At 37.9% G+C, this 13,142-nt stretch overlaps 1 protein-coding gene across 2 annotated transcripts in view; it reads left to right on the top strand.

The window, feature by feature from the left end:
• Positions 1–13,142, top strand: part of DPYD (dihydropyrimidine dehydrogenase) — an 854,343-nt gene that overhangs the window by 721,293 nt on the left and 119,908 nt on the right. For both annotated transcript variants that reach the window (XM_027058524.2, XM_027058523.2), the window contains one exon: positions 8,272–8,451. In XM_027058524.2, the coding sequence (XP_026914325.2) occupies positions 8,272–8,451 (180 nt within the window). The remainder of the gene's footprint in view (positions 1–8,271; positions 8,452–13,142) is intronic.

The raw sequence follows: 13,142 nt of genomic DNA, 5'->3' as shown, positions 1-13,142 counted from the left end.
CTTGTTGAACAACATTCTTCTCATTTCACACAGTCCGCTTTTCTTGGAATATTGAATGTCTGGCTCTGTTGTTGAGTAACCACATACCTTTATCTATCTTTAAAGCCCAGAAAACTTTCCCTGGGTGAATTTGCTCAGTAGACCTTTCCTCTCTAGGCATTACGACCCAAATACCACATCCAAACCCCATGTGGTATTTTAGTAAATGGTATTGTAAGTCAAATTCTCCCAGCTGTGTTGACACTGCTGAAAAAGAGAGAATGCCGAAAATTATGGATGTGAGTCATCTGACAGCCATTGTTTGGATATTCAGTTTCCTTCTCTTGCCCCACTTTTATCATGGGAGGTGCTGAGTTTGCACGAGGCTACCTGTGAACCTGTATACCACCTGTGTCACTGCAGAATAATTGAAAATTACTGTGGTAACTGATATCACACCACAGCATTAGCCTAGGGTGGGGAGAGTTTGTTTTAGTAGAAAATCCTTCTGCCTCTGAGGCAAAGTGGCCATGCTTCCTCAAACTGTAGCCACAGCCCCTACCCAAAGAATGGGCTGTATAGGCGAGCCTGGTGTGCAGAGGACTCCATGTACTGTCGCAGTCTTTTCAGACTTCTGTTTGTGTCTGTGGGGAAGCAGGGCCATCAACAGTGACATCTTTGAAGAGGCAGGACAGCTGTCCCCACTCTTTGGCCCTACATGTTGTGCCAGACTCACCCATTTTATCTCTAACCTCTCATAAAAGGCAGATAGAGGGGCTGTGTCTCTGTGTGGTTCTTTTTTCATTATTAGTCCTTGGTTCAGGTCATCATTGAGATCGGAATCCAGTTGAAGCTGACTTTGTAAAGGACAGATACAAGGAAAGGGACAGAGGTGATCTCGCCTGCAGGGCACATCACATCCCTTTGACTAATCAACCCAGGCCCTCCTCAGTCAAGTTGTATCATGAGCAAAGTGAATAGAGAAGATGGTCCCCCAGTGCTGTTCTGAATAACAGTCAAGTGGGTGGCCCATCATCCATGCCACCTTTGAGAAAATACTTGGAGAATTGATACTTATATTCCATATTCCAGTTGGCAAAATGTGGTCTGGATCCCAGTGTAAAATACCTTGGAAATACTTTATTCTCTTTCAGCCGGTCTTCAGCTGAATTTGGGTTAAGAAATTAATCAGATAGAGGATGACCACAGGTGGACATTTAAAGAAATAGCCTTTCAAACTCCTTAAAATTCCTTCCTGACTGGGGACAAGGGGTGGGTATTTATGTACTTAGAATTTGTCAGAGACTAAATAATTTAAAAGGCTAGATAAGAGGATAAGTGAATAACAATGAAAGATATGATACACAAAACAAGCTGAATGATTTCTGTACCTGTAACATTTATCAATGAGAAGCAATTAAAGAACAACTTTGAAAATGTAATTAATAAGCAAAAGTGCTTATGCCCTGAGTTTTTGTTTTTGTTTTGGCTTTTTGGGTTTTTTTTTTTTACCTGAACCTTTAAAAAACAACATCTGTGGGGCTATCTGTTGTTCTTTTGCCCCCCCAACCCAATTTGCTGTGGTCAGAACACAGAAAACTTGAACTGAAAGATAGATTTCGTGATAGCATGGCATTTGGACAGCTATTTTACTTCATGATCCTGTACAGGTTAGTAGCAAACCTGAAATAAACCCACTCCTTTTGGGGGAAACAAGATGGTATTTTGCTGAATGCTAGAATTTTATCACTTTGAGGGGGAAAAAAAAGCTGCTTGAGAAACCTAAGAGTATGAAAGCATTTGAGATCTCAGAAGGAGTTTAAATCAATGCACTGCCACAGTTACAGAGCAGATGAAAGAGCCTGCTGTCTCAATTGCCAGGAAACTACTTAGAAACTCTCACTTTGATTTCTTCACGTAGTCCGTTACATTACTGCTAAATACAATATATAGGGACATCACAACTTTGATGTTGTACAGCTTTAACAAATGGAAACTAATACGATAGAACAACGAAGATTTGTGGTTTTATGTGGATATACAAATATATACCCGTCTAGCCCCTTATGTACTATGTATCTCCAGGGGCCATCTTTCCCCTATAGCCTTATAAAATGGTAATTTTGGTGTTTTATTCATGAATTCTAGTAAGCAGTGCCATGTTTATGTAGTACCAAAAACTCATACGGAGATATTGTTATTCTGAATTATTACCTTAACAACATGCGGTGTTGTACACCAGTTTCAAAAGTATAATGTAGTTTTATATATCTGTTGATAAGTACTGGGCAGAACTCAATGAAGAATTACTGATTCCATGCCTTTAGAAAATCTGATGCTTTTAATCAGTGGATGTGGAAACTGCATCTCCATCCAACAACAGCAGAGGTCTGTTCTCCAGTTTTAGTCATAAACTTTCAAGTGGTTATCCAATTATTAAGATCCTACATTTAAAAAAATCTGTGGATTTCTGACATTATTCGTTCAATTATAAACTTGAAATCATTTTACAACAATGTGCTTCTTCTTATGAGAATTACAAATATGTGCTTATTTAATTACATGAGACTTCTCAAATTTTTGAAGTTTCCAGGAATAAGAGCAGAGGTCAGAATATCTTAATCTGACCATTGGCTCTGCCACCTACTAATCTTTTGAGTTGGGGCAGAGCATTCAATGTTTAGTTTTGATTTCCTCACTTAAGAACTTGATGGCACTTTCCCCATCTTACTGTCAGAATTGGTGTACAGACCAAGGGAAAAGGTACTGGAGAGGCAGTGCTATACTGGAGAGAGCGTCAGGCCAGCTGGGGAGACGAGTACTGCCTCCAGCTAGCTAGGTGACCACAGACACAGATAGGTCATTTAGCCATTCTGGACTCCTAATCTTGTGACAGAAGGAAGCTGGTCTGAAAATTTTCTGAATTCCCTTTTCCTTTATCTGTTGGCATGCTTTGAAAACTGTAAATGACTGTATCAATATTTCTGACTTTTTGATAATGTGCGTTGAAAACTGCAAAGCACCATGTAAAATATTGCAGGTGTTTTATGTTGTTTTAAACAGTTTAACACTTTATCAAAATAAATTACTAAGGGGAGATCATAGGATTTTTTTTTCCTTTTCCTGGAAAATCTTTAAGAAGTCCATGGATAGCCTTCCTTATTCAGTGCTTTATCTCTGGACTGTGTTCATAGGAATACTCTTGAACTTCTTCCAGCTATCTAAGATTCTGTTATTAGTGTTTTTTGGAATCTGATAAGCATTGCAGAAGAATTTCCACTGTTTACTTAAATGTAGGTACCCTCCAGTATTCCTTTTACTAAATAATTTACAGCAACTTTAAGACTACTTTGGATTCAAGTGTAAACATATGTTTTACTTGCATACAGCCCAGTGGCGCACATTTCTAAGACCTGGAGTGGAGTTTGTCCCCCTATGTGACATGAAGTGAAAAGGGATAATTATGATTGTGGGTTTATGTGCATTGTGTCTGGTAGTTTAAGATCCCTGTTTAATAACTGTCACATTCTGAAATATCATTTGAAAGATTGCTGCGCTATTACACAAAAACATGTGCCAGCCCACGGTGTTCTGATTCTGTGGAACTCTTCTCTGCCAAAATATTTACCTGGGATTAGTACTTTTAATACCATTTGGATTCTATTTGCTAGCTTCCTAGTAAATTGTCTTTTACGTTTCAAGGAAGTTGACTCTTTCTTTACAGGCAAAACTTTCCATTTTGACCTCATAGGCACTTTCAACTTTAAATTATCTGATAATAGCAATGAGGTTTAGTACCATTCTGTCCTTCTGGGCGTTGTAATTTCCACAGCACTGCCACCTACATGATGTAATTTAATCCTCACAACAATAAATTAGATATATCATCCTTTTTTTTTTTTCTTTTCTCACATCGGGAAGTGGGAGAGGACTCAACATGCTAAATGACTAACCCCAGTCACACAGCTGCTGAAATACAGAGCTGGGTCTCAGACATATCTTTTGGCAACAAGGCCAAATGCTTTTTCGAGATCACTACTTAATGTAAATAAAAATAATGTCCTCGACCTTCTTTTACTGCATTAGGCCAAAAAAGTATTAGATTTAAAAAGTTATGTCTTGCCTAATTCATGCTCTAATGATTTATTCATATTATGAAATTTATTTTTGGTGCCAATCTAACTTACTAAGTACTAGCCACTATTTTAAGACTTAAATATGTTGCCTTTTAGTTTCCTATGTATTAAGTATTTAATCTCCATTTTGAAGTGAAGAAAGTTGCTCATACTTACACAGCTATGATGTAGTTTCAATCTGATTCTTCTGGACTTCTATGTGCATGCTCTTAGCCTCGAGGCTGTACCATTCGATATGGCATAAAACCACCAGATTTGACTTTAAGAAATAGTTTCTCAAATTCAAGTTCTTTCCATCTTTATTTATATTATTATTATTATTATTATTATTATCATTAATGTTTATTTACTTTTGAGAGAGAGAGAGAGAGTGCTAGCAGGGAAGGGGCAGAGAGAGAAGGAGACAGAATCTGAAGCAGGCTCCAGGCTCTGATCTTTCATCACAGAGCCCGACGTGGGGCTCAAACCCACAAACCTCAAGATCATGACCTGAGCTGAAGTCAGATGCTCAACTGACTGAGCCACCCAGGCTCCCAGGTTCTTTCCATTTTTAATGTAAAAACATTACCCTGTCTCCTGCCTAACTTTTAGGTTTATTTTGAGTATTGAAAGAAATAATGTATGTAAAGGAGATTTTTAAGATGTAAATAACCATAAATAGGTAATTTACAATTAATGTGCTTAATCTCACTTAATGAGCAATAATGAGACAAGAATAGCACTCTGCAAACCTCTGTTTATTTGCAGGTATTTGTACACTCACTTTGCATAGATAGGCTTTGACTAAATGTGCCTGCACCTAAAGCAAAAATTCAGGGCACTGTGTCAGACCCCTGGAGGAGACTGTGCGAGGGCAGTAGGAACTTTATGACACTCCTCAAATCCTGCTGCACAGAGAGCTGCCACCGACTCAGCCCTTGCACAGGGCTGATCCTGCTGAGAATCCAGGGGCCCCTATTTAAAACAGCTCACTATAGGGATATTCATGCTTATGGAAATAATTAATAGTGGCAATGATGCTTATAATGGCACCTGATGTCCTGCTGCGAATAAAGATAAACCAGCCTTCACCATAAAGAACTTACAAATTATACTAAGCAAACATGTTAACACCTATTAAGAGTCCTAATCAGAGCTGTTAAACAAACAAAGAGATGTCATATAAAACACACCCATTTAGGAATAGCAGCTACATGTTTGGTGTTATAAAAGGAACCATTTACCTCTGAGAGATAAAACCCTCAGTGGAGTGTAAAGGTTAGGTAGGAACAAGGCACCTTTCTGAGCAAACCCGTTTTCTAAGCATCAAATCCCACGGCCAAACCTGTTCCCAATGGTGTGCTTGCGTCCTAAGATTTATTTTGGGTCTTATTACTATTTAAGCAGCAAATTACTTGTTTCTTCAGATGTGACTTATTATTGTAAGTAGTGCTTCTTTAAAGGGGTATGAAAATGTGGCTATAATATAATAGTAAAAATCAAGAAATTTGTTTATCTGTAAGAAATTCACTTTGCAGATAGCATTTCAGGTTGAGATTCATCCCTACCAGAGCTTAAGGTCTTGTTATTCTAAGTGTGGCCCAGCAGCGTTAACACCACTTGGGAGCTTGTCACAAATGCAGGATCTTGGGTCTCATTCCAAACCTACAAACAGAATATGAATTTTAATAAGATCCTCAGATAATTTATATGTATATTAAAAGTTTAAGAGAAAATATCATGTACAAAGTTCCTATGATCAGACATTCCCATCAGGAAAATTAATAAGTTTCATCTTATCGGAGAGTAGAAATTAAATTACTCATTTTTGGAAGGTATATGCGTAGTGTGACGTGTTTGCCTTATGATGAAACACATCTGAAGCGATCCCCTCAAACACCCATGTTTCGTGGTGCCTTCCGGTGTTTCCAGCATAGCAGACCATTCCAGCCACGTTCCGTCGCTATCTTGTAGTCTCTCCTCCCTCTTGAGGTTTTATGTTCCCTTCACACACTCAGATAGCTCCCCATTATGTGACACACTAGCGCTACAGAATAGGAGCGTAGGAGAAGGTGGGAAAGAGGTAGTCTTCCTAGCCATAGGGCCCACCATGTTCTTCCATAGTTAAAATACACCAACTCTATGTAATTTACTTCAATTAAAAAAATAATTACAATACAATACAATACACCAAGTCTGCTCTTGATCACTCCAGTGCCGCGGGGCTAAATCTATCATACATAAATGGTGCCATTTTTGTGGATTAAGAAAATTAGTGACTTTTACATCTTCTCACTGGACAAATCAGGGATAAATGAGATACAGCTTTACTATTCATATGTTACAAAGTATCTAGATTCCTTTTAGCTGCAGGTATTTATAACTATCATGAACATCACATAAAGAACATGACATGATGTTCTTTTGAAAATCTGATTTCTTATGGTCATATGGTGAACTACTTTAAGACTAGAGTAAAATTATACCCATAAGCATATACTATAAAAAAAAAAAGGAATCTCACAGTGAACAAAGAGGGTAAAGTAAGGCATCAGTTGACTTACAGTTTAGAAAAATTCTGTGGAGGAAATTATAATGATGTTTTTTATAATTGTTCTCAAAAAAATCAACTCTAAGAAAGTTACAAGAGGCCTAATTAATGCTCAAATTGTTCTTCCTGAGAAACAGTTTTTTTTTAACATAATGTAATGGGCTTCATGGAAAATATTCTTTGTGTTTAGTGTTTATTCAATTCTCTTCTCTACATTGTAGTAACATACAGCACTTAAGAATAGGAAATGAAAGATTTTTGTTTCTGCTTTTTGAGGTGTCTTTGGTAATAATTAACCTAGAAATGTTTACCTAAATCCATTAAATTCAAGCTGTAACTCAAATCCCAATACAGACTTTCAGGTTTATTTTTATTGGAAGGATCCTAAATTCTCAGAACCAACCTTCCTTTACTCTAGAATTTTTTTCTTTATCGTCTGACATATGGTCGCTCAAAATATCTCTTCCAAATTATCCATACATTCGACATCTATTTTGCTAATGTTTATTTTTGTCAGAAAGAGAGAGACAGAGATAGAGAGAGAGAGAGAGAGAGAATGAGCAGGGGAGGGACAGAGAAACAGAGTATCCGAAGCAGGCTCCTCGCTGACAGCAGAGATCCCGATGCAGGGCTCAAACCCACTAACAGTGAGATCATGACCTGAGCCAAAGTAGGATGCTCAACCAACTGAGCCACCCAGACATCCCAAAGACATATATTTATCGAGAGCAGAATAAGTGACAAACACTGGGGATAAATATGGTCACCAAGATCAACAGGTTCTTCCTGCCTGAAACTTCAGTATGGGAAGTGAGCTGTAAATCAAATGCAATAGTTATGAGTAAAAAGCATATTAGTAAAAGAAGGCCTTAACCTATTCTGAATTCTTGGAGCCTTCTTGAAGAAGTAATATTTATCATGAGATAAAAAGGGGCCAGTACTCAGCCATGGATAGAAGGGAAGGATTTTCTAGGCTGCCAGATCTTATGAAAAAGTCTTAAGGCAAAGAAAGAATGTGGCAAATGTGAAGAAAAGAGCAAAGACCTGGGTGATTGGAACATAGTGAGCAAAAAGAACCACAGTAGATAAGGCTGAAGAGGTAGACAGGGCTCAATGGTGGTTGAGTTAACTGATGAACAGCACTCCAACCTCAGCATGACCACCTCTGGACATGAGAACTACCTCCAGGCAGTACATCTGAATCAATGAAGGGAAAATGAGAGAGTTAAAGTGTCATTTCTTATGCTGTACTAAATTTGATTCCTTGTAAATCCAACCAACTGGATCTAATTTTTAACAGCTGTACTGAGGTTTGCCTGACATACAGTAAACTGCACATATTTAAAGGGTACAATCTGGTTAAGTTTTGAAATACATATACGCCTGTGAGGCCATCACCACATCGAGTCTATGAAAGTATTCGTTGTCCTGAAAGCTTCCTTCTGCCCCTTCACAGGGAGGGGTGCCCCTCCCACCCAGCACTCCCATCCCCACGCAATGATTGACATGCCATGCTTGGAACAGTGCCTAGAACATAAATAAGTTTTCTTGAATAAATGAAAAGTGAGTCCATGTGGAGAATTAGCTCTTGGTTTGACATTGGGTTGATTGCTTCATCTTTTCCAGGTATGCAGTGCCATTCAGAATCAGGACTTCACTGTTATCCAAGACTACTGCACTGGCCTCAAAGCCCTGCTTTATCTGAAAAGCATTGAAGAAGTGCAAGACTGGGATGGGCAGAGTCCGGCTACCATGAGTCATCAGAAAGGGAAACCAGTTCCGCGTATTGCTGAACTCAAGGGGAAGGTATGTGCTCAACTTTTCCTGTTGTCCTTAAGAACCCTACCTCAGTCACTTTCTATTTCAGGTCTTGTTTTCTTTCCCACTGTCTCAGGAACAGGAAACACAGTGCCTTTTGGATGTAATTTCTGTAGTAGAATCATTCTGAAGGAGGCTTGATTACAGCTATATGACAGGTCCGTGAGTTACATTTTTATAAAACCAACATAACATAAGGTCATGTAAAGGGAAAAGATTGAAGTTTGTAGTGTAAAGTGCCTCCAAATTCTTGCTTACTGTGGTGATGACTGGCATTCTTTGCAGTGGGAAGCTGGAGATTTCTTTATTCTTTAACAAGCTCTGGAAATTATAACATTACCTTTCTATTTTCAAGACAATCAAATCACTGGAGCCCTGAATAATATGATGAAGTTTTTAAAATTAAAATCTAATCAGTATCTTTTGTAACTGCTTCTGCTATGTGGTTAAACCTGGGCTCAAAAGGTTATGTCCCAACTTTCTCACTAACTGTTATTTTCAGAGAAATACATACTACATTTACATTTTGTATAATACAGTGATTTTAGCAAATTTTTTCTAAAACAACATTCAGCATTTTGCCTTTGTATTTCCTTTGTATTATTCTAAATAGACAATCATTGTCAGAAGACATTTCTTGAGTCCTGAATGAGGGGAGGAAAAAATTATAATTCTTAGTCTTTTCAGCTTGTCACTACATCAATAATTAACTTTAAAAAAAAAAGAAAGGCAAGTATAAAAAGATTCTTTAAGGAAGCATTTAATAATTCAAATGAATCTTAACTTGAAACAGGTCACATGAAAAAGAATGGAAAACAAAAACCCTGGGTACTCTGCCTTGGGTGGCAGGGTTAGGGGCTCTGAAAGAATAAGAGAAACATCATATAACTGACTTACATTTGGCTAGTTTTAATAGAAAATATCACTGTCCTCCAAGGTAGCTAAAAATAAGGACTTCTTGAAAAATAATGTGCATGATTACAAGTCCAGTGATGAAAAACAAAAGGGAGAAAGAAATAAAATCTTACAGTGTAGATTCCTGGAAAATATCGTGATGAATGACTTCATGAGTGGCAATCAAACAGAAAAAAGGGTGGGTGACATTAATATTTATAATATTGTAATTAGCAAGACTGTGCCTAAGCATCATTATTAATGTAGCTAATCATATTATCATAAACTGAGTCTGCAGTATTTAGACAGTGAATGTTCTTGCTTTATCAATGACCATCAACGTCTGAAGGTTGTTCATAGCGAAAAACCTTTTTTTTTTCCACAAATAAGTTTACACTCATTCAATGTAAATATCTCAAACAAATTGGCTCTGACATGATAATTTTGATAGTTTATGACCATTTGTAAAAGCATTGTCTCAAATTTGAATGGTCGCTATGTGAGTTGAAATGTTAGCAATTATATTGCACCGGGCCATTTTGTCTTTAAGGGACTTCCACACTCATTTCAAAACTTACATATTCAAATAAAAGATGAATAATGATGGAGACACTTGTGTCAATGACATAAGTGGAAATTGATTTTCTGACAGTTTGAAACTAGATTCCGACTTTATTTTGGTAAGCCCAGCCTTCATCAAAATCTTAAGTATAATTTTCAGCATTATCATTTAAAATAAGATTTTTTTCACATAGATTTTGCTTGTGTGATTATATTAGTGATTCATTTCTCACCTCTAAGTTGAAGAACTAGCAGTTGGTCTGGCAATAGATCTTTGCTCCTGGATTCCCCTATGTGGGCTGACATGACTAAAACAATAGGTGATGGTCCTTTAACGTAACGTCCCTAACAGTGCATCAAAGTGCGCTAGATCCAAGGTACAGGTGGCTTCCTAATTGTTCCTTTTTGTGTTTCTGGTGTGTGTGTGTGTGTGTGTGTGTGTGTGTGTGTGTGTGTGTCTTTGAAAACAACTCATATTGCTCTCTTACTAGCTGAAGAATAGCATGCTGCTCCTTATAGTGTTTTCATGTTACAGGGACAACCAGAGATGATGTAGACCCTTTTGAGAAGGGCCTGTTAGAAAGAGCTGGCTTCTTACAGGAAAGATTTGTTTGGAAAGTACAATTGTTACTCTACTTAATCTTTCACTCGGAGGTCAGGCTAGAATAAATTAGAGTAGAAATTTAGAAGAAACCAATTACAATACAGTGTTTGAAGATGGAGAGAAAATGAGACGTTAGCTATGGAAACAAGGATTTGGCCAAATTAGCCATGTTATCTTTTAAGTAATTAGTATATTTAATATACTCTCCCTTTGCATACCTCACTTATTAATTTATTAAACTTTCCAAGCAATGTTTCTTTGGGTGGCTTTGGAAAGGCAAAAAGTCAGGCATTTATAGTTTGCTCTGGTCTTATGGTGCCACTTGTATAAATCTGTACCTGCAAACGTGAGAACAAACCCCATACAAAGAGCAGCCACTGGCTCTGCTGCACCACAGAGCAGTTGATCTCAAGCTGCTGGGGCTTAAAAACCATGGGGCATACTTAGGAAAAATGTACATTCTCTGGCCCTGCTCCCAGAGATGCTGATTCAGTCAGTCAGAAGTGGGTCCAGGAAGGAACCTGCATTGTGATGTTGTGATTCTGATGGAGGGACCTAAGGATCCACATTGCCAAAACTAATAAAGGAGAGAATAGCAACAGAATACCCTTAGAGATGGAGAGGTTAGTAGTGAGTGCAATGCAAGCTGCTGTTGATGGAGAAAGCCAGCAATAAATGATTTTGAGCTGGAAGAGAAGTGAAATAGATGACGAAATCCAGAGAAGCGGTACACTGAGCTCTGAGTGGCTGGTGGTGGAAAGTACCTTGATGAGGAGACGGGGGCAGGGAATTAGTGCAGCAGGTAGGCCAAAGACGTGTAAGGAAGCAAGAAGAATTGTGAGGATAGAGATACTTTGCCAACAAAGACATAACATTCCCAGTCCGCACAGACGATCAACAATGAGGAAATCTGTGAGGATAAGGAGGCAGAGACTATTCACAGGGACATCAGAAAGGAAGGGTCTCGGCAGCAGAGTATCCGGTTATTTATTCTCAGTTATCTTAATGCCTTCTTCTCCCTGGTGAAAACCTAGGCAACTCAGTAAAAGTGAAGTGAATGTTTGCCACCCACAGGGCAGAGGTTACTAGCAGAGTCCAGAGTGAGACTGATAGGTTTACATGATGTTTTGTTACTTAGCTAGGTAGGCAACTTGGACAAGTTAATTAAGCTCTTCCAAACTCTTTCTAAAACTATGAAATGAAGATAACCACAATGTAAGTCCACAGTCCCTCATTAGCAATTCTGAAATCCAAAAAGTGCTGAAACCAAATGTTTCACACAACTCATTTGGCAGCAAACATGACCTAAACTGATGTGAGGCTATTTATAATTTTTATTTATTCCTCTTAGAGTGAACATTTAAATGTTTACTACAGGGAGACCAATGTGTTTGATTCCAAGTTGCTACCCCACATAATGCTTGGGGTATCACACATTTTACTTTGCTGAAGCCCCCAGAAAACCAGTTCTAAATTCTGAGATATATTTGGCCCCAAGGATTTTAGTTAAGGGATTGTGAAGAGTATTTAATTGAGAATATAACTGCAATTATAACTTTACTCACAATTTTTCTTTATAATTGGAGCAAAGTGTATATTTTAGTGATAGCAGAAAATAAATTATTAGTATTTAGAATTTTTAGGTGTGGCAAATCACAGTTATTTTGAGATTATTTGCTTGGGAAATATAAGAGAAATTGGATGCTCCAATATTAGAACAGAAAGTTTTGCAACCAAAAGCATGGAAGGAAATGTCTTTACTGTTTTATGCTTGGGATGGGAACAGGATTCCTAAGCAAGAGCCCTTGAAAGGGACTAGCACAGGCCAAAACTACTGACTGATTGGGGTCTGCATGCATTTTTACTTTCTGTTCCCTACACCTGGAATGTCTTTCCCATTCACTGAAGAGAAATTCTCAAGCACCCCTTCTCTTTGAGTTATTCTTTGATCTTTACATCAGAATTAATTTCTCCTTCTCTTCTTCATCCTTAGTTGCAACAAGTATCACCCAGCATGTGAATGTTCGAATGTCTTTTTCCTCTAGTAGACAGCAAGCTCACTTCCCAATTCCTTGGACACCCACTGATACACAGTAAGGGCTCTGTAAATGCTGCTTGAATAAGTAAATGAATGATAAATGAATGCTGTAAGAAAACAGCTAAGTGGTAGCATTAAAAATTAGTAGTCATTTGACTTACTGAGCCATTGCTTTTCCCATCACATCAGAAATGAAATGAATTTGTAAAAAGTAACTTTGAACTTAAAGTTCTATTTCGTGTATGAGTCTAGTTTCGTAAAATGAGATGGAAGAAATCAGAGAGGAACGAGGTAGGCAGGTGAGCAAATTTTATTCCTTCTTGGCATAGAAAAATGTACCTAGACTCAAAGCTTCTTGAGGGCCTAGATCACACACTGTGTGCCAGTGACTGACACAACATCTACCACGTGGGAGTGATGGCATGGTAGCTGGACTGCTGAAAGAATATATTGATCAATCACACATTTATTTTAAGATGTATCTTAAATATCACTTCCTTTTGAAGTCATCTATGACCCTCTTCTTCTCTCTCTGGGAAAATTGAGTCCCTCATTTCTCTGTTCTTGTTCCTGTAACTGGTA

Source organism: Acinonyx jubatus, chromosome C1 (genome assembly GCF_027475565.1).
Source record: "Acinonyx jubatus isolate Ajub_Pintada_27869175 chromosome C1, VMU_Ajub_asm_v1.0, whole genome shotgun sequence".
Lineage (NCBI taxonomy): Eukaryota > Metazoa > Chordata > Mammalia > Carnivora > Felidae > Acinonyx > Acinonyx jubatus.
The sequence above is the reverse complement of the archived record's forward strand: the minus strand, read 5'-3'. Positions and strand labels throughout refer to the sequence as shown.